Here is a 26,372-nt window from a genome sequence, read left to right as displayed (position 1 = left end):
TAAGATCAGCTTGGAAAGCAGTGTTCATCTTTCCTAATGACCGAGGAAATGGGGAAATGGGATTTTTGCAAGGGACAAGTGATGGAATTGGGTTAATCCCATGCTTGGGCGTTTTGCAGCATTTTCATCCCAAAGGACCCCAAAGCGCTTTACAAACTCTCAGCCAAATCCAGAGATCACTTAGCAACTTTTGCTTGACCAAAATGTCCGCTGACCTGGGATTTTTGCTGGACCTGTAAAATTTAGCCAGAAGAGTATGCCATACCATTGCTGAATGACTGGTGTCCAGGTTGGTAGAGTGCCAACCCACCACAGAAAGCATAGGGTGAATACACTTTGGCTGAGGGATATGAGAAGAAATCACCTGCATTTAATTTCTGTTTTTAAAATCTTAAGCAGCCTATGATTGTGGTTATGCAATCCAGACGCAACTTCAGCTTGCCAAAGTGCCATGGAAGAGGCCCTGTCACAGAACAGCTCATAGTAATTAATCCTGTAGTAGGTTTTAATTCTCTTGGCCCGCTATATTTCAGAGTTGGGCTTAGAAACTCTGAGCTTCCCCTTAAATATTGATATCATGGAATCATAGAATGGTTTGGGTTGGAAGGGACCGTGAAAGTCATCTAGTCCAACTTCCGTGCAGTGATCAGGGACATCTTCAACCAGTTCATGTTGCTCAGAGCCCCATCCAACCTGACCTGGAATGTTTCCAGGGATGGGGCATCTACCACCTCTCTGGGCAACCTGTATCAGTGTTTCACCATCCTCAGCATAAGAAATTTCTTCCTAATATCTGCTCTAAAACTCTCCTCTTTTAGTTTAAAACCATTACCCCTTGCCCTGTTGCTACAGACCCAGCTATAAGTTTTTCCCTGTCTTTCCCCTTTAAGCCCTCTTTAAGTACTGAAAGGCCAAAATAAAGTCTCCTTGGAGTCTTCTCTTCTTTTTCTTCATCCTGTACTGGGGAATGCAGCTTAACTAAGGAATTACTGAACATATGCCTGTAAAGGGTTAAAATGCCTGCTACCATCCTAGCTTGCACCATCTTTTAAGTCTGAAATTAGAAGTAAAGCCTGAAGAAACCAACCAATGCAGCATCTTTCTCCTCGTTCCCTCCTCCCCTGCCTCCCGCCTTTCCCTCACCCCACCCGCTGGGTTGTAATAACATTAGTAACGCCGGGCTCTGAATGACAGCTCTGATTTTGATTTGAGGGTAGAAATTCTGTCCTGGAATGCGAAACCTCAGCCGTATTACATCAGAATCCTCAGATATGTGAATGTTTCTTTGCGGTTTTCATTGGTAGGGTGGCGTGCTTGCCAATATTAATTTTGTGTCTGTGTGTGTGTGTGTGTGTGTGTGTATTTTTAAATATATGTGTCTATATATCTGCGGATGCAGCAGGCACTAAAAAGCCAATGTGAGCCGATTTGAGACCTTTAGGGGGTAAAAAAATAATACCTCCTTCCCTTCAAAGCCTGGTGCATGTTTCCTTCTGCCAAGCTGGAATCCTCTTTGAACTAGGAAATATTTGGCTCTATGGTGAAAGCATAAAACCTGTTCCAGGTTTAGGATTCCTGGTAATTCAGCAGTTGTGAGGCATTGCTATGCCCAGCTGAACAAAAGCATCCCTGAACTCCATTCAGAAATTTAACCGGAAAGATCCACGTTCCTATCAGACAACGACACCGTTGTGGCAGCGATGGCGTTGGAAAGGGTTTTCTGATTGGCTGGCAGGACATTTTCAGAGGTTGTGGTTAATTCCTCTGATTAACCACAGGGCCTCTTTTTGAAAGGGTATTGAGTCAGAACTGCCAAGACATACACATGCATGCACGCATGCATGCACGCTAGTGTGCTTGCTTGCCGACGTAGATGTCACAAATCTTATTCAGTGTCATAGTGAGGAGCCTTCAGGGAAGGTGATTTTTTGGATGAGGTGCTTAGGTCCTTGAGAAAACATCAGGAGCAAAAGGTTGAGGTTCTCCAAAGGCTACACAGGGCAGCTCGTGCTTGCTAGTTTCCAGGTGTGCTTGTCCTCAGGAACAGTGAGACCTGGATTTACCCAAGAGGAAAAAAAGGTTTAAAGGTGATTCCAGGTCTCACTCATCTCCTAGCCCAAGGGAGGTCCCAGCTTGGTGAAAACCTCACTGCTGACTCAGGAAAGGTCTTCCAGGTAACAAAATATTGAGTCATCTGCCAGCTGAAACAACCACCATCATGGTCTGAGAACTTTCTTTTAAGAGTTGAGATGGATGGGAGTTTAAATAATCCACAGAAGACCACAAAGGTCATGCATGGCCAAGCCATGGACACAACCTGGACCTCCATAGTCTGAAGACAGTGCATTAACCACTAGACCATCGTGCTCCATCTACCTGATGTCTCCTAAATCGCACCCTGGAAACAGAACGAATGTCACTGGTCATTGTCTGACCTGTTGGAAGCGGCAACCCTTCAAAAATCTTCCTGTGTGACATCATGAGACCCTGGTCTAAAATGTGTGGTGCTTCAGCCAGTATCATTTAATTTGAATCCTGCAGTAAACCTTCACTTTCAATTGTTGACATGTGCAATGAAAAAAAGAAAATCTGGCTAAAGAAAAGGCAGAGGACAAAACCTCAGTATCTATGATTCCAGTGGCCGAGATTATCAGTAAAATATTGTAAAACTCATAATATGGTATCAAGATTAGGGAACATAACTTTCAAAAGAGTTGTTCTTGGATGTTGCCCTCTGCCCACTCCATTCCAAGCACTGTTGAGATAAGAAAATGATAGGTAAAGTGTGGGATTGATCTGATCCTGCCTTTCTTCCCATTTCTGATATTTTCCCTCTGTCTCTTTCATTTGCCATCACCCTAAAGACACCCAATTTGTCTCCTTCCCCTGCATAAGGTGCCTACAAAAGCATGCTCTGGAGGTCTTCTACACAGCCCATCACGGTTGCTCCTGGAAGGGGCTGGCCAGGATGAGGCAGCTGGGTTGGCTTTAGGATTGGTGAAATGACTTCCCATCAAATCTTGCACCTACCTGCCTCTCTAGGTCATGTTCTGTTGTGGTCTTAGGAACTGCACAACCTCAGGGCACTTCCTTTTCCCCATCCTTCCTGGTCACACATTGCAAAGTTCCACCAAAGCACAGCAATCTATCTTGCACAGCCAGGTGAAATGATCTGTCTACAGCAAGCTAGACCACCTGATCCTTCCTTCCCAACTGCTCTCCAGCCATAACTCAAGGATTGAACTGTGAAAAGCCTAAGTGCTGTTTCAGATATATTGTGTGCTGAACTTGTAACAAGATCTCCCTTTCCTCTTCCCTCTTGGTTTGGTAGGAGACTTCCTCTTTGCTCCCTTTTGCATCTCAGCTTTCCACCATCCTGACCTCAAGGTAGAAACTTCAGAGCAGCCTGAGGGTTCTGGGAGAACAGGAAACCAAAACAGAGCTGGAGATGGCTTCTGCATGAACTCATAGAGTACATGGAAGAAAACAAAATAAACAAAGCCCAGCCACCATGGGCATCCACGGGCTGGATATGCCCCCCTCCCACAAGGGTCCCTGCATTCCCCACTCCCTGTGGTTTGGCCGACTTCCAGGTGTGTGACCCTCAGTGCAGTTGGCTGTTATATTTTCATACTGCGCTCAGGGCTTAACCTGACTCTTAATTTACCCACTTCCACCAACAGGGAGATAATTTGTGTTGATCAGATTCCAAACAAAAACTGCTTTCCTCTGCAGGACACCTCAGAGCTACATCAGAACAACAGGCGAGGGGTTTTGAGGCCCCATCCGTTGCGAAACCAGGGCTGTGCTTTCACTTTTGCATTGCGGCCAGCTGTAGTCTGTTAAGAGCATTCCTCCTCCCTCAAACTCTACTCTGGGTGCAAGGAGTTTGTTAGAATGGATGTAGTCTTCTAATTTAGATGTCCGTGGTGTCGATGGGTCCATCAGAGCTTGCGACCTGCACCAGCAGTAAGAAAGAGGTGCTTTAGGTTGCAATTAATCTATTTTAATCACTGGATGGTGCCCTCAGCCACCAGCTGCATGGTCTGGGCTGTCACAAGAGGAGTCTTGGGTAATCAACCTCAAATAGAGATGTCTGCATTTATATAGTAATTCCTATCCATCTGAGCTTCAGGTAACAGGTCTTGTAGGACTCAATACTGTTGTCCTTATGTGTCTCATAATTTTAGACACCTGAGTGTTCTGTCTGGCTTCAAGGTGCTCTTACAGAAGGAAATGGGTTTCCTGTAGGTACCACCTTGTATCTGCAATTCCCATGCAGTTGTCTTCTGTGACCTAGGACATCTCATTTGGCTCTGGGTATAAACACAATCCACGTTTCAGGAGCTGGATCAAACCTTCAAGGCTTTGGTGTTCATGCGCCCTGTTTACTTCCATTGTCACAGGAAGGGATGTGGGTGACTGAGATGTATTTTCTAGGTGACTGGTGGCAAACCACTTTCCGAGTATGATCACACTGGGTCTTGTACCCAACTTTGTCCTCTCATTTTCTTTCTTTCTCTCTTTGGGAGACAATGGCAAGACTCTGCAACACTTAGGTCCTGAGACTGAAATGGATCCAGCAGTCTTTTGAGGGATTGGTAGGTTATGCCGAAATGTGGGATTAGCAGTGTTGTGGATGCCCCTTGAACACCTCTTGGAGGTGTTCAAGGCCATTTTGGGCCTTGGGCAGCCTGGTCTAGTGGGAGGTGTCCCTGTCCATGGCAGAGGGGTTGAAACTGGATAATCTTTAAGGTCCTTTCCAACCTAAATCATTCTATGATGGAAGCACATGTGAGGACTTTCTGGATCAAATATCTGCAATATTTCTGAAAGCTGTTGATTCAAATGTTGTTAATGACATCTTTGAAATGAGCAGGGAAAGCATTTTACTGTTCTGAATGATAAGCAATGTCAGAAAGCCTCTGCCACTAGCTCTAGTCACTATTTTTCCTGTGATTTTTTAAGATAAGAGTTCTGACTAAAAAAGATTGATGACAGGGAGAAGGGTTATTTGCAAAAGGCAAAAAAGTCACCGATTTTCAAAGCCTAAGGGAAATCAATGAGAGTTGAACATGACTTTTTGCTGCAGAATTCTGTTCTTCTCATCTGTAGAGCTGACAAGCGCCAGACCCTCACCATCTGGAGAGTGACTGGGGTCAGCTCTTAGACGAAGACACTCCAATTTAGATGTGTAAATGTGCCTCTCTGTGTGTGTTGAGTGTGGGTATATGCACGAAGGCTTTAAATTGGAGGGAAGAAGATTTAGATTAGACATTAGGAAGAAATTCTTCACTATGAAGCAGTGGCCCAGGTTGCCCAGGGAAGTTGTGGCTGCCCCATCCTTAGAGGCATTGAAGGCCAGGTTGGATGGGGCTTGGAGCAACTTGACCCAGTGGGAGGTGTCCCTGCCCGTGGCAGGGGGTTGGAACTTCATGGGCTTTAAGGTCCCTTCCAATCCAAACCATTCTATTATACTAAGATTCTGTGATGATAGTCAACAAGGAGAGATCCTGAGATTCAGTGTCCTACACGTAAGCACTAAATTCTGTGTGAGATGACTGTAAGCATCCTTTTGGGCTGCAGATGCTCTTCTAGAAGAACATGGTTCTCACAGACATCTGCCCGTCTTGTGCTAGTACTGTAGGTTGTAATACCCCTCCAGCAGTGCCAGGTGCCTTAAGTGTAGGAAAATAAATTGGACCTCTTAACAGCAGTCAGCAGAACTGGAGAACTGTTCAGCTCTATGGATCAGTCTGCATCACAGTGTACCCACGTGGCCAAGAAGGCCAACAGCATTCTGTCTTGAATCAGCAATGGTGTGGCCAGCAGGAGCAGGGAAGGGATCATCCCCCTGGACTCGGTGCTGGCGAGGCCACAAGTTGAACCTTGGATTCAGTTTTGAGCCTCTCAGTATGAGAAAGATGTTGAGCTGCTGGAGTGTGTCCAGAGGAGGGTAACAAGGCTTGTGAAGAGCCTGGAGCACTGGAGTTATGGGGGGCGGCTAAGGGACCTGGGATTGTTTAGTCTGGAAGCTGAGGAGAGACCTCATTGCTCTCTGCAGATCCCTGAAAGGATGTTGTAGTGAGGTGGGTGCTGGGGTCTTCTCCTAAGTGATAGGGTGAGAGGAAATGGTCTCAAGTTGCACCAGGGGAGGTGTTATAAGGGAAAGAAACACCCTTTGCTTGCCAGCTTTCATAAACTGTCCTTAAGCATCAACTATGATTCATCAATGGATAAATGTGGGGTACAAGGTGGCTATCTTCAAGGTTGTGAGAACCCCTGTGTTTTTATTTCAAGTATTATTTTATTGCTCTTTTAAACCATCAGATGTTTTCCTAGGAGGGTGGTGAGGCACTGGAACACATTATCCACAGAAGTCATTGATGCACCATCCTTGGAGGAGTTGAAGGCCAGGTCGGAATAGTTTTTGATCAGCCTGATCCAGCGGAAGATGTCCCTGCCCATTTCAAGGAGATGGAACTGTATGATTTTTAAGATCCCTTCCAACACAAAAAATTCTACGATTCCATGTTCCCAGCAGACTCTAGGCATAAACTATTAGCAGCAGCACCACACTAGAAGGTGTAACAGCACCACACTAGAAGGTGTAACAGCACCGCACTAGAAGGTGTAACAGCACTTACAGGAATCCACTAGACCTATCCTGTAGGTATGAAATGAGGACTGCATGACAGGATTGCTTGCAAGAATGAAGAACTCATCTCAGTGATGCGTTTTTTATTATTTCTACACATATTTTAAAGGATCTTCCCATCTTTTATGATGTGAATGTATGACACTTTGATGCCTTTTCATCTGTATAACTCAGTAAACACTGTGTAAACATGTTTTATGCCATCTCTTTGAGGCTACACGCAGTTGTTGGCTTTTAAAAGGACCCCAGAGAGCTCCAAGAACAAAGACCAGGCATAGAAGATTTTTGGTTTGAACAATGGAGTTTAGATAAAGCAGCCCTGCAACATGCTGTGCTTTTCCCATTGTGTTCGGTATGTCATGGATTCTTGAGGTCTCTCTGATTTCTCTGGAAGCAGTAAAACCACCACGACACAAACAAGCAGTAGCAGATGAAGACAGGATTGGTGGGCTGAGGTTAGGTCATAGGACAGTCCATCTTGCTAGGCTGGTGGTTTCCAAGCTCAGTTAACCTCCCAAGTTGCTGGCTTCTATTCCCCTTCCCTCTGATTTCAGTAGGATGTAGGTCACATTTACCCTTAAGCTCATCCTTGAAAACAGGATGGGTTTGACCCGCTTAGATGTGTTTGGCATTAGTGTTGTTTTTTAGGGAGATGGGAATGAAGGAAACTTCTGCTTAACGAGCAAAGTATGTCATTACTCCTGCCAGTGTCTGAAAAGGTGACCAGAAAAATGACCATGCTGAAGGTGCTGCTATTGGCTGGCTGTGTGAAAGGGAAGGGGTCCAGGATCAAAGGCCTACTGTGGGTTTTGGAGAGAAATTGCCTAAGAATCTGCCTATTAATGTCAGAAGCACAACAGGACTTCTCATGTGTGCAATGTTTTATCCAAAGACTGAGGAGCTCCAAGAAGGCACGTTGCCCTGACTTCTATTTTTAAGGTAACCTAAGGAAACTGCAAGGAAAATGGCCAATCTGGTCCAGAAAAAAAAGGGCCTTTTAGCCCTGCTCCCTTTCTCCTATGTGCCCAGAAACAGGTGCTTAGGAAAGAGTGTAAGAATAGAATAAATATAGAATAAATATATAAATACATACATATTTATATACACCTATGTGTCTATCATCTAGTGGTTATCAAGCAGTGCTGTGTATCTTCTCCCAGCATTCAGCAGCTTGTGGTTCGGCCACGTGAAACACACAGCAGACAGACAAACAGCTGGTGTTTAACCACATCGCCTTCCTCAAAGAGTGAACATCAGCCAACTCATTCCACCTCCTTCCCCAGTCCTACTGTCACTAAACACCGGATGGTAAATAAACAAAGTGGAGCTGCTTGGTCAGGTGCTGGGGTGGGAAGCCACAGATCTCTCAGGTTATCTTTTCAGGGGCAGGGAGGTATCTGAAGAGCCAGAGTGCAATTGGGATAGGGGTGCCCATGCACATCTCCATAGGATGGAGTGGGAGAACAAGATTTTCCACCATCTCTGTTGTACTGGTCATGGGTTATCTTAAAAGGCAAATATGAGAGTTCTGGGAAGCAGCTCTCAGTGTAGTGGTGGTTTTCAGCACTTCCCAAAGGCAGAAAAAAGTAATGATAAAATCATTAAGGTTGGAAAAGACCTCTAAGATCATCAAGTTCAACCATCGGCTCAACCCTCTTGTACCTACTAAACCATGTCCCAAAGTGCCATGTCTACAGAGTTTTTGGAACACCTCAAAGCATGGAGACTCCACCACCTCCCTGGGCAGCCTCTACCAATGCTTCACCACTCTTTCAGTAAAGAGATGCTTCTTTTCAGTAAAGAGATGCTTCTTAATATCCAATCTAAAACTCTCCATGCACAAGAAAACTCTCTTGTCGCTAAGACACCTTCCCACAAAACTCCTTCTTCCTCCTTGCTTCTTGTCTTCTACAGACTGTCTGAGATGTGGTTGTTCATGGCAAGGTTAATGCTATCTGCAAAGTGTTTGGGGCAACACACTTCGAGAGCTAACTGCAGCCCACCTGCTCTCCTGGCTAAAGGGAGGACATCAATCTTCAGCGCTGTCAATCCAGCGCCTTTCAGTGGTGCTAATTTTCCCTTAGAAAACAGCCCAAGAGCAATTGCTCACCGGGCAGTTACGAGCTGTTAATTCTCTGGGCTCTGATGGCTTTAGCGTACTTTGCTAATTTGAGAAAGCGGTTTCCGTGCTGCTCTGTGTGAAATAATCCTATTTATATGGTTCAGGAAAAGGTAGCGAAAGACACAAACTTTCTCTGGGGCCCTCTGTTTGCTGCTTTGCTCAATGTTATAATTATCCCACAGTGGTTAAAATGAGAAAATTACACACCCTAACAAGCGTCCATGGACACTCAGATATGTGTGTGCGCATATGGACATTTATTTAGGTGTGTGTCTGTATATAGAATCATAGAATAGTTTGGGTTGGAAGGAACCTTAAAGATCATCTAGTTCCAATCCCCCTGCCATGGGCAGGGACATATGTAGCTATCTACAGATCTAGGTCTATTTCTAGAGCAATGTGGATCGATCTATATATAGAGATAGTCACAGACAAACATTTTTTTCCCTTTCTAATGCACGGTTTCTTAAAAGTTCCTCTGGTTACATCTGCTCAGATGCTGTCCTACTCAGAGTCAGCCCCTGATCTCCTTTCGAAATGTTGGTTAAATGCAGCTGTTCCCGGTGACGCAAAGATGCTGTTCCTCAGGGGGAGGAAATAATAATAGAAAACAATCTCGCTCAGAAGACGACCAGTCTATCTTGCCAAATTCCCTGATTCTGACATCTCTTGACATATTTACTTGGAGAAAAAAATCAAAGGAAGGTTTATTAATACCAGTACTCAAGAGCCACTCTTGAGTTTTACACGATACAAGAGGTTTTCCTTGCTCTCTGCAAGTCATCACCCAACTGAGGAAAAAAAAGAAGGTCATTCTACTTCTCATTGGAATGATCTCCCCAGGGAATTGGTAGATTCCACTACACTGGACACATAACACTCAGCTTGACAGGGTGGTGGGCCATCTCATTTAAACCATAGATCATCCAAAAAGGTTGGATCAGATGATCCTTGAGGTCGCTTCCAACCTGGCATTCTGTGAGTCTGCGATTTTCTCTCTTATTTCCGCAGTGCTTTTCATACCAGAAGGCCCAAGAGACCTGCAGTAGATGTATATCTGTGGCTCTACTTGTCACTAAAATGCAGCAACCCCTAAGGTAAAATAGGGAAAGCGTATGAAAACATGCAGCATCATGTTCAGCCTGGAGATGAGGAGACTGAAGGGACACCTCATTGTAGTTTACTGCTTCCTCAGTAGGGAAAGTGGAGGAGCAGGTACTGAGTTCTTCTCTCTGGACATGAGGGAATGGCTGGAAGATGTGTTAGGGGAAGGTTAGTTGGACATTAAGAAAAGGTTCTTCACTCAGAGGGTGGTGGAACACTGGAACGGCTCCCTAGGGAAGCAGTCACAGTGTCAAGCCTGACAATATTCCAGAAGCATTTGGACAATGCACTCAGACACATGGTGTGAATGTTGGGGTTGTCCTGTGCACGGACAGGAGTTGCACTTGATGAGCTTTGTGGGTCTCTTCCAATCCAGGACATTCTATGATTCCTTTAACACTATGGGATGAGTAGAGGGCTGTATAGAGGAAAGAAATCTCTCACAAAGAAAAAGGATAATAATGGTAGTAGTAATAATAATAATAATAGCATGCTGTTGAAAAGCATTTGTTAATCAAGATACAATTGCAAAGCTGGGGCAAACTTCCACTTTTTTCTGCTGTTCTTTGCACTGGGCAGCCATCACTTAGACAATATCGTATTGTCCATTTCATCTGAACAATGATGATGGGCTGATTTGTCTTACCAATAAATGTCTTAACATTCTGTGAGCAACCTGATCCAGTGGAAGGTGTCCCTGCCCATGGCAGGGAGGTTGGAACTGGATGATCTTTAAGATCCTTTCCAACCCAAACCATTCTATGAATAAACATCATTAAATTCATCTCTGAGTAGCTAGAACAGAAATATCACGGCAAAACATGACTGAGCCTTGGTTAAAGAATAATGACGATCATAAATCTGTGATGTTTTAATAAAACAGCATGTAGAGGAGCAGAAATTTTCCAAGTAAGAGCAGAGGCTGAGAATAAAAATGAAGTCTTCTGCATTGTGACACCTCATCTAATGCCTCCGTCGGGAAGCACAGTCCAAGTCCCCCATCTGTGCAGTGACCATCTCTATATTCAAAGGACACAAACCAAGACTGATACATGAAACCCAGGATAATAGTCTTTGCTCTCAGGCTTTCTTTTTTGCCAGCATGAGGTGCCTGCTCTTGGAAAGTCTCTCTTTTGTCATTGTGCTGGTAACAAAAGGAAAACTTTCTTCTTCTTTGTACCCTTCCCCTAGCAATTTATCTAAACCAAGTCCTAGATGTCAGTATGGGAGGTTTAAAAGAAAGGATCTCTTCTTTACCCGAAACAGAATCATAGAACCATTAAGTTTGGAAAAGACCTCTAAGATCATCCACTCCAACCATCAACAGAATATACCAATATGCCTACTAAACCATGTCCTAAAGCAAAACATCTACATGCTTTTTGAACACCTCCAGGGATAGTGACTCAACCACTTCTCTGGGCACCCTCTTCCAATGTTTCACTGCACTTTCTGTGAAGAAATTTTCCGTAATATCCATTCTAAACCTCTCCTGGCACAACTTGAGGCCATTTCCTCTCATCCTATCACTTGTTACTTAGGAAATTTGCTCAGATTGAGAGGGCTGCAGCAGATGACTCCCACCACAGGACATGGCTGAGAGAGATGGGATAGGGAAAATGACCTCAGAAGGACAAAGAAACCGTGCAGTTCAGTAGAGGTCTCAGTCTGAGCAAGATGCTTAATGACTCCAACACCTACTCCAGAAATCCTTGGGGCTTAAGTAATTCTTTCCGCTACATGGACTGGGAAAAGATTAGTTTCATCAAACTTATTCTAAAAGTGAACATCTTCCAGCACTGAGAACACAGGCTTCGCACACCTGGTGTGTACAACCTTGTCTGTTCAACCTTGTCTGTTCCTTGTCTGTGTGGTTTAATGCATGTGGACGAACAAATAACCTCTTTCCTCACTAAAAGATTTCATTCATATGTTGCTTCACTCTTGAGAAAAAAATACCAAGAAACCCAAGCTGTGGTTGGATTTAAAATTAAGAACGTTCTCCCAAAGAGACTGTGTATCATCTTCAAGCCTGCTCCCAGCCATGAAGCTTGTGGTTAGATCTTTATCTTCAACTGCCTAAAAATAACCCTTGCTGCAAGTGATCAGTCCCTAATTCCATAGCCCTTATCAAAGGAGGACATCTTCCAAGTCCCAGTGAGAAAACAGAGGGTTCTGCTGGATTCTTTGCAAATTACAGAAATAAAGCAGCTATAGCATGGGCGGGAATGTCTTTGTAAAACAAGGTCTCGCATCCTTTCAGGTGACTCCATCAACAGCTTTGCTGTCACATTAGCACACAGTTCTGTAATGCACTCAGCTTGGGAGACAATAAAAAGCTCTACAGAGACCAAACTGCGCTCATGTCCAGAGAGGTGTGAAATCTTTGCTTCACTGTATGCCAGCTTCTATTTTGCCAACACCCTGAATTTATGTAGAAATAAGGCCCATGATCTGATATATAGACAGAATATTTCTCTTTCCTTCACCCTTCACCTCTAGTAGCATACCAAACCCTCTCCATATGCTATCAATCCCTTTTCCTTTTCTAACTTTGGACTGGTGACTGATTCACTGTTGTGACTACAACAGCATTAGCTCAAGGTCTGTTCTTACAGGTTAATTTGCTTTAGCAGAGGACTTCATCCCTGCCCATCTACAACGAACAGGCTACATAAATCCTTTGGTCTTTAATTTATACCTCTCAACCAAGAGTTCCTTTGTTAACCACCTACAGAAGCAGGGTTGCTACTGGTTTGATTGACACATCTTTTAGCTCTGTGTTTGTACATTCCCTAGCACAGGCAAGCACATAAGCATTGGAATTATTGGTAACAACTTGGTAGCAAAATTATTGTCTAATGGGGAAGACGGAGTCTCAATGTCATGGAACTGTTGGAAAACGTTGAACCAACCTCCATCCCTGAAATTGATTCAAGTTTCTCCATGATCTCTATAAAAACAGGATCATGGCAGCTGGAATAATCTCTTCTGGCTTTGAGGACAATTTCAAATTCAACTAATTCCCCGTCAAAACAAAGATGTGGCTTTGGCAAGGTCGGACATAGTTTCCAAGAAGAGGCAGCAAACTAAAGCTCATCAAGGGTTTTAAATGAGACAGAGCTCTTCAGGTTAGCCCTGGATGAGGCCAACACTTCACGCTTCATGCACAAATGCAATTGCCTACCCTTTCCCTCGTCTCATTGGTGAGGAACTTGGCACATTCACTATAGTTTGCCCAGGTGCGGTTGTTGCCTGGAACCAACTCCCAGCTCCCATTCAGGTCACACCGGCGATAAGCATGGCCTGTGGGAGAGAAACAAGAAAACAAGAGTCAGTGTAAATGAGACTAGAATGGGTAGTACTGGAGAAACTTCTTCCAGGAGTGGATCCCATCAACCCTGATGCCTCCTCCCTGCTTTGAAGTTCAGCTGCAAGAACACAATTTTCACCTCCTTAGGAACTTTACCAGTTTTCTAACTGAGAGACACCAGAGAGCTAATTACAAGTCACACCTAGTTCAGGTTAAGATATTTGGTCTACAAACCAAGGAAAGGTGTTTTGAAAAGCCTCAAAGCACAGAACTATCCTCAGAATTGCAGCGCTCGCTGTGAAAATAAACAGTGATCTAAATTATGCTGCTCATTTTTTTACGCATTCAGTGCATCTCAAGGTGGATTTTTCTGTGGCTACCCTCCTCATGATGATGGAGAGAGAAGAGAAGTCAAGGTTTCATTTTAGGATTCAGCTAGCAGATTAAACCATCCATTTTCAGATATCTGTGTGGGGCTATCATTGCGTGGGCGATGTGTAAAAAGCCTCCTTGCAGTTAAGAGGGATAAAACCAGTCAACAGATCTATCTGTCCTGTGTCTACAGAGGGAGAGTTTCTAAAGACCTCTCCATCTAAGAGTCTTCATTTGATCCCCATGCTAGCTGACATGACTGGTGGACATAATGAAGTGGAGATTCCATGCCATGTTGGGTTATGGAGAATAAAGGCATGGGTTGCCTGGCCTCTAATGTGAAGTCCATGTGCAGGAGTCACTGTGAGAGGTAATCGCCTGGGTATTAAGCTAGCCCAGTTCATAGTCCCTTATAGAAAACCCTATGTGCAACCAGGGTGCACTGGAATATCATTACTTGTTTTCTGAAAAAAGCATCTGTGCTCTGATGGGAACATATACCTTTAATTCTCTAATTTTTCAGTCTTTGGGTGCACAGCTTTGCCTGAGAAAAGAGAATGCTTTGGCTTTGAAAATACACTGAGGAGCAAGTGTACTTCAATTGCTTCTAAAAACATGCACAGACTTTGTGGCACCATAAACAACTCAAGAAATGCGCTGCCTGAGGGAAAGTGAGATAGGGAGGAATTCACATGTTCTGGTTACCAAGGTTGTTCTCAGATACCCACTGTAGGGGTCTGGGAAGAGATCAGGGGCCAGAATTAACAAACCGGTGAAGAATATAAATTGAAATAATATCTTGTGGGTTTCTATTGCTACGCAAAGTTTGTGGCATCAAACAAATACCGGTTTGTAATCCTGCAAGACGACCCAGTTGTAAACATGCAGTTAGTGCCTATAATGCCCCATACAGTCTGTGTAGGGCAGGTGAGAAATTTGTCACTGTTTAGGTTAAAGGACTGTTTAGGTTAAAAGACACTGTTTAGGTTTCTTCTCTCTCAGTATAAAAAAAATATAATCAAAGAATCATAGAAAGCTTTAGGTTGGAAGGGACCCTAACAGTCACCCAGTTCCAACTCCCTGTCATGGACAGGGACACCTCCCACTGGATTAGGTTGCTCCAAGCCCCACCCCGCCTGGCCCTGAAGATCTCCAGGAATGGAGCAACCACAACTTCTCTGGGCAATCTGTTCTAATGCCTCACCACACTCACAGGAAAACATGTTTTCCTAAAAACTCATCTCAGCCTCCCCTCTTTCAGCTAAAAACCATTCCCCCTTGTGCTATCCCTGCACTCCCTGATCAAGAGCCCCACCACAGCTTTCCTGGAGCCCTTTTCAGTATTGGAAAAATGGTTGTTTCTTTACTTCCTTTACCCCAGATTCACCCCTGCCTGGATGGGAGTCAGTGTGTAATGAAAAAAAATGATGCTAGAGAGGATTTCTAATTCTCTGCCAGCCAGGTCTCCCCTTGCTGCAGTTAACCAAGCTCTGCTAACACTGAGGACATCACCTTACCTTTGTGATTGAAGTCATAGATGTACTCGGGACATGGCATAGCCACCACTTTGCCCGGCACACCTTCAGGCCAGCAGACAATACCATCCCATTCAGGAAGACAAAAGCCATCTGTGGAAGAGACACAAAGATAAAGAGGAGTCATTGGACCAGCAGAGGTGACAGTAACACCCCATGGTTTGGAGAGGGTTCTGCGTGAATAAAACATCACCACTATCACTCAATTCAAGAAAACCACTCTTAGACATCATTGCAATTTTCTTCTTAGTGTTTAGTTCCAGAATGTGTGGCTTCTCCCAAGTTTTATTTCAGAAGGACATAATCAGACATGGGATAACAGCTGAGCACCCTTGGGGAGGGGGTCAGTGATTCTGGAAAGCTAATTTCCTTTGTGGGCTGCAAGAAATGAAAATGGGGCAGAAAAGAAGAGAGGACAACTGAAGGACTTGAGCATTCAGGACTCTGTAGACTGATGGGAAACCTGGAGACGCCCAAGCTTGGCTGAGTATAGCCTTGAAGTGGCACCACAGATTTGAGCCTTGGGTACCAAGGAGTTAGATTATGCTGTGGCTACAGTACTGTGAGTCTCACAGCTACCAGTTCAGGCTTACTGTAAGGTACTCATGCCCAAAGAGTACACTGGCAGTGACTGTGAACAGCCCTGTGGAGGAGAACTTGGGGTGCTGATTGATGAGAAGCCTGACATGAGCTGGTAACGTGTGTTTGCAGCCCAGAAACCAACTGTGTCCTGGGCTGCTTCCAAAGCATCGTGGCCAGCAAGAAGAGAGAGGGGATTCTAGTCCTCTACTCTGCTCTTGTGAGAATCCCACAAGGAGTTACATGTCCAGTTCTGGAATCTCCAACATAAGAAGGACATGAAAGTGTTGGAACAGGTCCAGAAGAGGGCTAAGAAGATGATCAGAAGGATGGAGCACCTTTGCTATGAAGACAGGCTGAGAGTTGGGATTGTTCATCCTGGAGAAGAGAAGGCTCTGGGGAAACCTTATAGCAGCCTCCCAGTACCTGAAGGGGACATAAATGAAAGCTGGGGAGGGACTTTTTCCAAGGGTCTATAGTGATAAGATGAGGGGGAATGGCTTTAATTTGGAGAGGGGAAGATTTAGAGAAGACATTAGGAAGAAATTCTTCATGCTGAGGTGATGAAGCACTGGCACAGGTTGCTCAGGGAAGCTGGGAATGCCCCTTTCCTGGAGGTATTCAAGACCAGGTTGGACGGAGCTTTGAGCAACTTGATCCAGTGTGAGGTGCCCCAGCCTATGGCAGGGGGTTGGAACTGGATGATCTTTAAGGTCCCTTCCAACACAAACCATTCCATGATTCAATGATTCAATGATTCTATGATTCTATGATTCTATGATTCTATGATTCTATGATGTAATGCCTAGAGCTGATTAATCCAAATTCAGCTCTAACTTTAACTCATTATTTACATCGGCAAGTGCTGTGCTGTATTGTGATGCTTTGCTGTTTTCTCAGATGTACTTGAATATGGGTGCGCTTTTAAATAGCACTAAGACAGTTGTCTGGCAATATTTCTGACCATAAACAGAGAATATTTCATTACCTTGCTTCATAAGGAATGAAACGATGGAATTTCTGTTTCCTAAATATTTGCATCCTTTCCTTTCGGACATCCTTTTTGCCTATGACTTCAGTAGTCTCAGCCTCCCTCTCCTCTCGTTTCCCTGTGATGTCATCATGGGGCAAGATGCAGGTCATGCCCTGATTGATTTGGAGCCGTGCCCATGCTAATTGGCTGGCAGTGCACACACGCTGATTGACCAGCCGCCGGCTGCCAAGCACAGCATACAATAGCTGAGTTTTCCCAGATTTCCTTCCTGCTTACTAACTGTTTTGGATTTCTGCCCAAAAATGAGCAAGAAGAGAATGGGCAGGTGGAGAAATCAAGTGAGCCCTGTTGCCTTAGGAAAGTAAATATCCTGGGAACTGCTTATTTCTCTCTGTTTTACCACTTTTCTCGGCTCACTGTTACCAACCTTTTGAGAAGGGAGTGGAGGGATGTTGTTAGAGGACTTCTTTAAATCATCCTCTTTTTCTCTTTTTGTCTTAGAGTAGAATAGACTATTTCAGTTGGAAGGGCACTGCAACTATCATTCAGTCCAACTCCCTGAACAATTCAGGGCTGACCAAAATTTAAACCAATTTTTTGTTCATTGAAGAAAGCTAAAATAGTCCTGAAGGAGAAATCCTGCCTCCCCCAAACACAGATCTTCCTCTTCCTTCTGTGAATGTTAATTTGTAGGTAAGAAGAACAACCTGAGAGAGTTGGACTTGTTTATCCTAGAGAAAAGAAGGCTCCAGTGAGAATTTAGAGCAGCCTCCTAGTACTGAAAGGGGCTACAGTAAAGCTGAGGAGGGGCTCTTGATCAGGGAGTGCACGGATAGAATGAGGGGGAATGGTCTGAAGCTGAAAGAGGGGAGATTTAGATTAGATATTAGGAAGAAGGTTTTCCTGTGAGAGTAGTGAGGCACCGACACAGGTTGCCCAGAGAAGTGGTGGCTGCCCCATCCCTGGAGGTGTTCAAGGCCAGGTTGGATGGGACTTGGATCCCCCTGATCCTGTGGGAGGTGTCCCTGCCCATGGCAGGGGGGTGGAACTGGATGGGCTTTGAGGCCCCTTCCAACCCAATCCGTTCTATGATTCTGTGATCTGTGGTTTACGTGCTTAGGGCAAGGAAAAGCAGAAACACAAATGAAGAAAAAGTATTTTCCTACATTTTATGCCAGTCTTTTGTCCCCAAACCTTTTTATTTTCTGAAAATTGGCAAGTATGTAAAAATATATTTAAAGTTCATTAACTGTCATTTTCCAACTCTCCAGAACATTAGAAGTAATTAAACAGGTCTTGTACGGACCTATAATTATCACAGCATCATAGACTCATAGAACGGTTCGGGTTGGACAGGACCTTAAAGATCATCCAGTTTCAACTCTCTGCCATGGGCTGGGATACCTCCCACTGAACCAGGCTGCTCAAGACCCCATCCAATGTGGCCTTCAACACCTCCAGGGATGGAGGAACCACGATTTCTCTGGTCAACCTGTGCCAGTGCCTCACCACCCTCGCAGGAAAAATTTCTTCCTAATATCTCATATAAATCTCTCCTTTTTTAGTGTCACTTCTCTCTTCATAAATGGAGGTGGCAGTCAGTCATTCAAGGGATTCAGCATCATGTCCTACATAAGCATGTAGGCTGAGAGAGTTATGAAGAAGCTCTGAGCCCCATGTGTTTTGCCAAGAGTCTCTGAAGCAGCAGAGATAGCAGGACTAGAGGCAGACTGCCATGGGAGATGGGCTGCCTATCCTCATGTCAGTCTCATCTTCCTCCTTCTCTGTTTATTCAGTCTGCAGAGAGCAAAGTCAGAAATCATCCATATTTAGAAGGACTGAGAAATTCTCCAGACTTCTTGAAAGCTGTGGGAATTGACCTCATTTTCAACACTGCTTTATAGAAGAGGGAAGGCAAACCCTGTCCTCTACTTCTTAGATCCTTCCAGCTTCTCAACCGCCAGTTTCTGCAGCTTCTGATTCATAAGCTCTCAGTCCCACAAGGGAGCTTGTTCCCATTGAGATGTGGATGTTCAACATAGGCTGCATTTCCAGTCCCTGAGGAGTTCAGGAAGGATAATACATTCAAATTTAACCTGGTGCTTTGTGTTGAGCTGCATTAATTGCACCCATGGGCTAAAATCCAGCTGCTGTACCATAATTGAAGTGAAAAGCAAATACTGGTGAATCTGCCCCAGCTCTGTTTTCAGAGCAGCATCTGCCCTCCGTACTGATGGCAGCCTGTGAAGGAGTTTATCAACAGCATACAAAGTGACTGACAGAGAGGAATTACATGTGAATGAAAATAAAATGGAACAGCTTGTTCTTATCTGCAAAAGAGCTGCACTAGTAAAGAAATGATAAGCACAGCCAAGATCTCCTTGTGCTTATTAATATCAAAGCTAGTGGCTTAACAGTCTTACAATCTAACAGTAATTTGTCCTTTATAATAAATGTGCTTTTACAAGATTAAATAAGAATCCAGCACTGCTTTAAAGACTTTCGATTCATGCCCTGCAGGCTCAGAACTGACACTGATCAGTTCATAGAATCATAGAATAGTTTGGATTGGAAGGGACTTCAGACACGGTCCAGTTCCAACCTCCTGCCATGGGCAGGGACACCTCCCATTGGATCAAGTTGCTGAAAGCCTCATCCAACCTGGCCTTCAGCACCTCCAGGGATGGGGCAGCCACAACATCCCTGGGCAACCTGTGCCAGTGCCTCACCACTCTCACAGAAAATATTTCTTCCTAATATCCAATCTAAATCTCCTCTCTTTCAGCTTAAAACTGTTCCCCTTGTCATTCCCCTGCACTCTCTGATAAAGAGACCCTCCCGAGCTTTCCTGTAAGCCCTCTTCAACTACTGGAAGGCTGCTGTAAGATCTGCCTGGAGCCTTCTCTTCTCCAGGCTGAGCAAGCCCAGCTCTCTCAGTATGTCCTCATAGCAGAGGACCTCCAGCCCTTAGGTCATCCTCATGGCCCTCTTCTGGACTCATTCTAGCAGATCCATGTTCCTCCTGCGCTGAGGACTCCAGAACTGGACCCAGGACTCCACGTGGGGTCTCATGAGAGCAAAGCAGAGGGGTAGAATCTCCTCCCTCCTCCTCGACGATAATCACATTTCTTCTGATTGCACTTAGCCTTGTTGAACCCCATGAGGTTCACGCAGCCCCACCTCTCCAGCCTGTCCAAGTCCCTCTTGATGGCATCCCTTCCTTCCAGCCTGTCGAAAACTGCACACAGTTTGGTGTTGTTGCTGAGGGTGCACTCAATCCCACTTAATCAATTCATTTTGCTGGTATTTTAGGATGTGAAAAACACCATGAGGCTCTTTTCTTTAACAGCTCTTTTCTTATCTCTAATTTAGTGCTGATGAAAAGGACCAGACTAATCGCTGCCTGTCTTCTAAAGCATTGTTGGGAGTGGGAGTAGAGGAGCTAAAATCCCTGAGCATCACTGTGATGATAAGGAGGAAGATGTTTATTGTGTTTTCTCTTCTTCCAGTCACATTAGAGGAAGGATAATACTAGATATCCTATTAATGAGAACTAGGAAAGCCCTTCCCTTTGGCTCAGTGTCTTGCAGGATAGCTTACACTGTGAAAACCAGTTTATTTATTTTTCAGTTCTCTGGAAGCATCGAAAGAAAAAGGAATAAGTAAGCACCCCACAAAATTTGGATGAGGACACAATGTTATTGTCTCTGAGGTTGTTTTTTTTTTCAGACGAGAAAGTAAACACATTTCATTTAGCCTTCAAAGTGGGCTTAGTTAAAATAAAACTAATTCTTTTTACAAAACACATAAATTTGGGTAAATTTACAATGAATGTTGCAGTGAAACAACAATGTGGAGAAAAAAATTCATTTGAATGTCATGCTCTGAAATATTGAGAGAAAATCCTCCCATTTCTCTAAGATCTTCAGAACAACTGGTAAAGCTCAGCTATCACTTGTTAGCAGTTTCGTTTGGTATTGTGCTGCAGTATTTGGCTGAAAAATATGAATCTAGACAAACACCTGGTGGGTGCACCCGCCCCATGCTGTAAAATACACACACATGTTTAAAAGTACTCATTCAAAAGAAAATTGATGCTTTCTGGATAACGGAGTACGCAATTATTTCTTTTGGGATACTTTGAGCCCCAGAATCCTCCCAAAAGCAGAAGGCTGTGGGCTCTGCACAAGAAGCACAGTGCAAAGTGGTGTTGGGAAGGATCACGACTGATGCTTTATCATGCAGAGAGTTTCACAGAATCATAGAATAGTTTGGCTTGGAAGGGACTTCAAAGCCCATCCAGTTCAACCCCCCTGCCACAGGCAGGGACAGCTCCCACTGGATCAGGTTGCTCCAAGTCCCATCCAACCTGGCCTTCAACACCTCCAGGGATGGGAAAGCCACAACTTCTCTGGGCAACCTGGACCAGGGCCTCCCCACCCTCACAGATTAAAATGCCTTCCTAAAATCTCATCTCAATCTCACCTCTTACAGCTTAAAACCATTCCTTCATCCTGTCCCTGCATTCCTGAGGAAGAGCCCCTTCCCAGCTTTCCTGGAGCCCCTTTCAGCACTGGAAGCTGCTCTAAAGTCTCCCTGGAGCCTTCTCTTCTCCAGGCTGAATAATCTTAGCTCTCTCAGCCTGTGCTTGTATGGGAGGCACTACAGCCCTCGGATCATCATTGTGGCCTCCTCTGGATGCACACTAGCAGAGTGCTGAGGACTCCAGAACCAAGCACAGGACCCCAGGTGAGGTCTCACAGAGTAGGGGGGGCAGAATTCCCTTCCTTGACCTGCCAGGGGGAGCCATCATCTGCCCCAGAAATTTGAAAAAAGATCACCCTTGTTGCCTCTCACTGTACCTGAAATCTTTACATCCCTCTGTATTCACCCATGGAATTGATGCACTAAAGCCATGTAAGGATCTAGTGGGACTCTACCTTCAGTAAGTGGCTGAATCTCCCAAGAAAACATGCAAATGAATCTGTCATCATTATCATGAACCGACACAACAGAATGAAACCTCTTTAACCTCCTCTCCATCTTCCTTTGCCTTTTTCACCCTGCTCCATGCTTGGAAAACCCATCTCAGGCAAATTTGAAGAAGGAGTAATAAATCTTAGTCACAATTTACTTCCTGCAATTCTGCAGTGATTAATGATCAGGAGAGAGAAGGGCAGGTGAACATTTCATAGAGTCATAGAATAGTTTGGGTTGGAAGGAGCCTTTAAACGTCATCCAGTCCATCCCCCTGCAATAAGCAGGAGTGTCTTCAACTCAGGTTGCTCAGAGCCTCTTTCAACCTAACCTGGAATGTTTCCAGGGATGGGGCATCTCCCAACTCTCTGGACAACATCTACCACCTCTCTTCAGCAACTGCTCCCTGGTCAACCAGGCTCTGCTGACCAACCAGACAGCTGGCATATGCATAGCTAGAAACTAGAATCATAGAATCGCAGAATCATTAAGGGTGGAAAAGATCTCCAAGATTATCTCTTCCAACCGTCAGCCCAACACCACCATACCTACTAACCATGCCCCAAAGTGCCAAGTCTACATGTTTTTTTAACACCTCCAGGGATGGAGACTCCGCCACTACTCTGAGCAGCCTCTGCTAGTGCTTCACCACTCTTTCGGTAAAGAAATCTTTATTAATGCGTGATCTAAACCTCCGCTGGCACATCTTGAGGCCATTCCACCTCATTCTAAATGGCACAATATGGCTGTTCCTTGTCCACTCAATGCACCATGAGGGCAATTGGAGAAGAATTGTGTTTGGTGGAGGGACTGCAATTATTAGATTGTGGTAGAGGGAAGCGAGTGGGGACACCCAAAGGACAAGCCAGGTGTCTCTGGACCTCCTGGTTGCAGAACAACTTGAGAAGTACCTGCATTGACTGAAACGTGTGGAAAACATTTTTCATATGGAAATATTGAATGACCTCAGGACCAGCCAAACTTCGTGACTGCTGGATCCATGTTCCTGGGTCTTAATGCATCCAAAAGCAGTTTATCCCTTCTGTGCTATGTGTGTTGTCCTGGACCATCCCCATCACTTTAATACCCCTATTCCTACCATCTAAGGACACAAGTCTTCCTTACATGCCTTCCTTTCTCCCACCCCTCACTGTCTCTTCCCTCTGCACAGCTATGTGGCATCTGTATCGTTAATTTCACCAGCCTGAGACAGCGACATGTAAAATTGGAACCAAATTCTGCATCTTCTGCCTCCAACTTTGTCTGTTTAACTCACTCTAGAGGTCACTTAACAACTGAGATGATGATAAAATGGAGAGGGAAAAATAATATATATTCCATTTGCATTGTGCTGGAATCCAAACAGGACATTGTTTTTGTTATTTCCCCAGATATTTCCTCCAAACATTTTTTCTTGCTTTATAAAAATATTAACAGTACGAACAGCTTGACTCCTCTCTGCTGTTTTCCTTTCCTCCTGGTCATTTCTCTAAGGAGATCCACACTGAAGTACAAGAAGAAATCTGAAAAATCGTGGGGAGTTTCAGGAAAACAATAAAAAATCCACAAGCTGACACTTTTCCCTGATAGCTATGCTTTAAAAAATATAAAATATCTATTTCTATAATCTTTTTCATAAGCTGTCATTAGAAAAAAAAAATCCCCCACCTTCAAGCAATGTGTTTTTGGCATGTTAAAAATAAATCAGTCTCTCCTGAGACACTATTAACAACATTTAAAGAATCACAGAATGATTTCAGTTGGAAAAGACCTTTTAGATCATTGAGTCCAACCATTGATCAAGCCCTTCTAAGTCTGCCACCAGACCATAACCCCACATAGGATATCTACTCAGCTTTTAAACACCTCCAAGGATGGGGAGTCAATCACCTCCCTGGGCAGCCTATTCTAATGCCTGATAACCCTTTCAGTAAAGAATTCTTCCTAATATCCAACCTAAATCTCCCACAGCACATCTTGAGGCCAAGGGGAAATCCTCTTGTCCTGTTACTGACTACAAGGGAGAAGAGACCAGCACCCACCTTACTACAACCCCCTTTTAGGCAGTTGTAGAGAGTGATGAGGTCTCCCCTCAGTCTCCTTTTCTCCAGAATAAACAACCTCAGGACCCTCAGCTGCCTCTCATAAGACTTGTCCTCCAGCCCCTTCCCCAGCTCCGTTCCCATCATCTGGACGTGCTCCAGCACCTCAATGTCCTTCTTGTAGTGAGGGGCCCAAAAATGAACCCAGGATTCCAGGCGTGGCCTCACCAGTGCCGAGTGCAGGGGCACAGTCACTGCCTTAGTCCTATTGACCGTGCTGTTTCTGCTGCAGGCCAGGATGCTGGTGGCCTTTTTGGCCACCTGGGCCACCGCTGGCTCATATTCAACCAACTATCAACCAACACGCTTTGGTCCTTCTCCTCTAGGCAGCTTTCCAGCCACTCCTCTCCAAGCTTGTAGCATTGAATGGGGTTGTTGTGACCCAAGTGCAGGACTCGGCAGTTGGCCTTGTTGAGCCTCATTCAGTTGGCCTTGGCCCATGGATCCAGCCTGTCCAGGTCACTCTGCAGAGCCTGCCTACCCTCAGGCAGATCAACGCTCTCATCCAACTCAGTATCATCTGCAAACTCACTGAGGATGCACTTGATTCTCTTGTCCATGTCATTTATAAAGACACTAAACAGAACTCGCCCTAGTACTGAGCCCTGGGGAACATCACTTGTGACCAGCCACCAGCTGGATTTAACTCCTCTCACCACAACCCTTTGTGCCCAGCTAAGTGTTTTACCTAGTGAACCATAAGCCCACCCGAACCATGAGAAAACATGTTTAGAAACACAGATAGACAGAAGGGATCCAGTTCATTCTAACTGTTGATTGAGAAACTCATGCGAATGTCTTTTCTTTGTTGAAAAATAGTTTGAGGTTTGAAATATGCTGTTTGGATCAATACAGGTGGGTAAGTTTGGGACACAAGGTTTGGTTCCAAGAGAATCGTGAATGGAAAACATTTCTTTCCTTGGAAGAAATAGTAGGATTCACTGAAGATGTAAGTCAAAAGGAATTCATAAACTTTTAAGAAAACAAGTAAATCACACATATCCCACATCCTAAGTGTCTTGGATATGTATCAGTAATTCAGGCAATGCTGAATGGAGGGTACTTCTTCTATCTCAGGCATATTTGAAAGTGGGTGAATCTCCTGCAAATTCAGAGTCATGACTGCCATGGATGGAGACAGGGAAAGTGGGAATTGCATTGTTTCTGATGTTTAGGGGATATCACTGACCATTTCAGTGCTGAAGAAACTGGTCTTGCAGGGCAACGTGAGTGGCTGGAAGTGAGGAAAGAGCTTTTTCTTCTCCAGAGACTTTGCAGAGGCTTCACCTGGTGTTTCCCTTTCTGTTTCCATAGCGTGATATGAGTCTGGGGAGACATGGAGATTGTACTTGTGGAGAAAGTGAGGATCTGTGACCACTACGCTCCCTGGTTACAAACCTAATACAGGCAGGTAATTGAGGTTGGTAAAAGGCACCTGCTGAGGCTGGAATCGAAGATTTGTCTTCTAAGACTTATTTTACTTTTTCATCTCATAGCAGTTTGCTAGAAGAGGCTTCAGAGGTCCTGAGATGCCTTTGCTAGTGGTTAAATAAAATAATCTCTCTGTGGAAAATCTCTTAAGTTCCTCTGTTGAAAAGCACCAGAGAAGAAATCTTCCAGCAATAGAGAAAGGCTGATAGGGTGGGAAGATTATACTGGTGGCCCTATAAATAAGAGAGAATAAAAGCCTTGATCTGCTTAATCCAACAAGAGAATTAGAAAGAAGGCAGTATGAATGGAGATGAGTTACAACAGTGGAGAATGATGAAAAAATAAACAGTAAATTGGCAGAGAACAAAGCTTATGCTGGAAATTAAGACGGAGAGAGTCAGATGAGTCATTGTTTGGAATGAGGTCCCTGGGAAGAACAGTAAGTTTCATGTCCCTAAGTGGTTTTAAGATGGAACCTCATTAGAGCAAATAGAAGCTATGGCACTAATAGAGCTAGGAGGAGTGCACCATCACTTACATCTTTTTCTGTGTGTTGCTCTCTTGAGCTCTGCTGCCATCCTTGCTCTGGAAAAGGTCTGGAAGTGCATCTTCATCCTACCTCAATATCTCATGATTAGTGGAGTTACCTGTACTTCCCAAAGACAATACAGTTTTCAATTGACTACCCGACCCACTCCAGATATCAGAAACCCTCTTTCTTGGTGGAAATAACTTCCAAGAGCAAGAGAGATTCCAAAAGGGTCCAGGTTACTCCTTTCTTTCTAGGTACAAAGATGCAAAAACAGCTCCCATATGCAATTGTTGTACTCTCATTTCTTGGTCTTGAGACACCTAGCTCATCATTTCCTCCAGATAAGCTAAGCCACAGCAGAACTCAGCTTCTTGAGGGGGGTAAGTCTGTCCCTCTACTCTGCTCTTGTGAGATCCCACCTGGAGTATTGTGTCCAGTTCTGGAATCCCCAAAATAAGAAGGATATGGAACTGTTGGAATGGGCCCAGAGGAGGGCTACAAAGATTATCAAAGGGCTGGAGCACCTCTGCTATGAGTTCAGGTTGAAAGACTTGGGGTTGTTCAGCCTGGAGAAGATAAGGCTTCAAGAAGATCTTATAACAACTGTCCAGCACCTGAAGGGGGCTGACAAGAAAGCTGTGGAGGGACTTTCA

General features: G+C 44.5%; 1 protein-coding gene across 2 annotated transcripts in view; it reads right to left on the bottom strand.

Annotated features, from left to right (window-relative positions):
* PTH1R (parathyroid hormone 1 receptor) overlaps positions 1 to 26,372 on the bottom strand; it is a 146,233-nt gene that overhangs the window by 37,550 nt on the left and 82,311 nt on the right. For both annotated transcript variants that reach the window (XM_009556113.2, XM_054060235.1), the window contains 2 exons: positions 15,087 to 15,197; positions 13,072 to 13,190 (listed from right to left, as the gene is read on the bottom strand). In XM_009556113.2, coding sequence (XP_009554408.1) covers positions 13,072 to 13,190; positions 15,087 to 15,197 — 230 coding nt within the window. Of the gene's footprint in view, positions 1 to 13,071; positions 13,191 to 15,086; positions 15,198 to 26,372 lie in introns of those variants that run through there.

Source organism: Cuculus canorus, chromosome 2 (genome assembly GCF_017976375.1).
Source record: "Cuculus canorus isolate bCucCan1 chromosome 2, bCucCan1.pri, whole genome shotgun sequence".
Lineage (NCBI taxonomy): Eukaryota > Metazoa > Chordata > Aves > Cuculiformes > Cuculidae > Cuculus > Cuculus canorus.
Note: the sequence above shows the minus strand (reverse complement) of the source record. Positions and strands in the feature narration are given on the sequence as shown.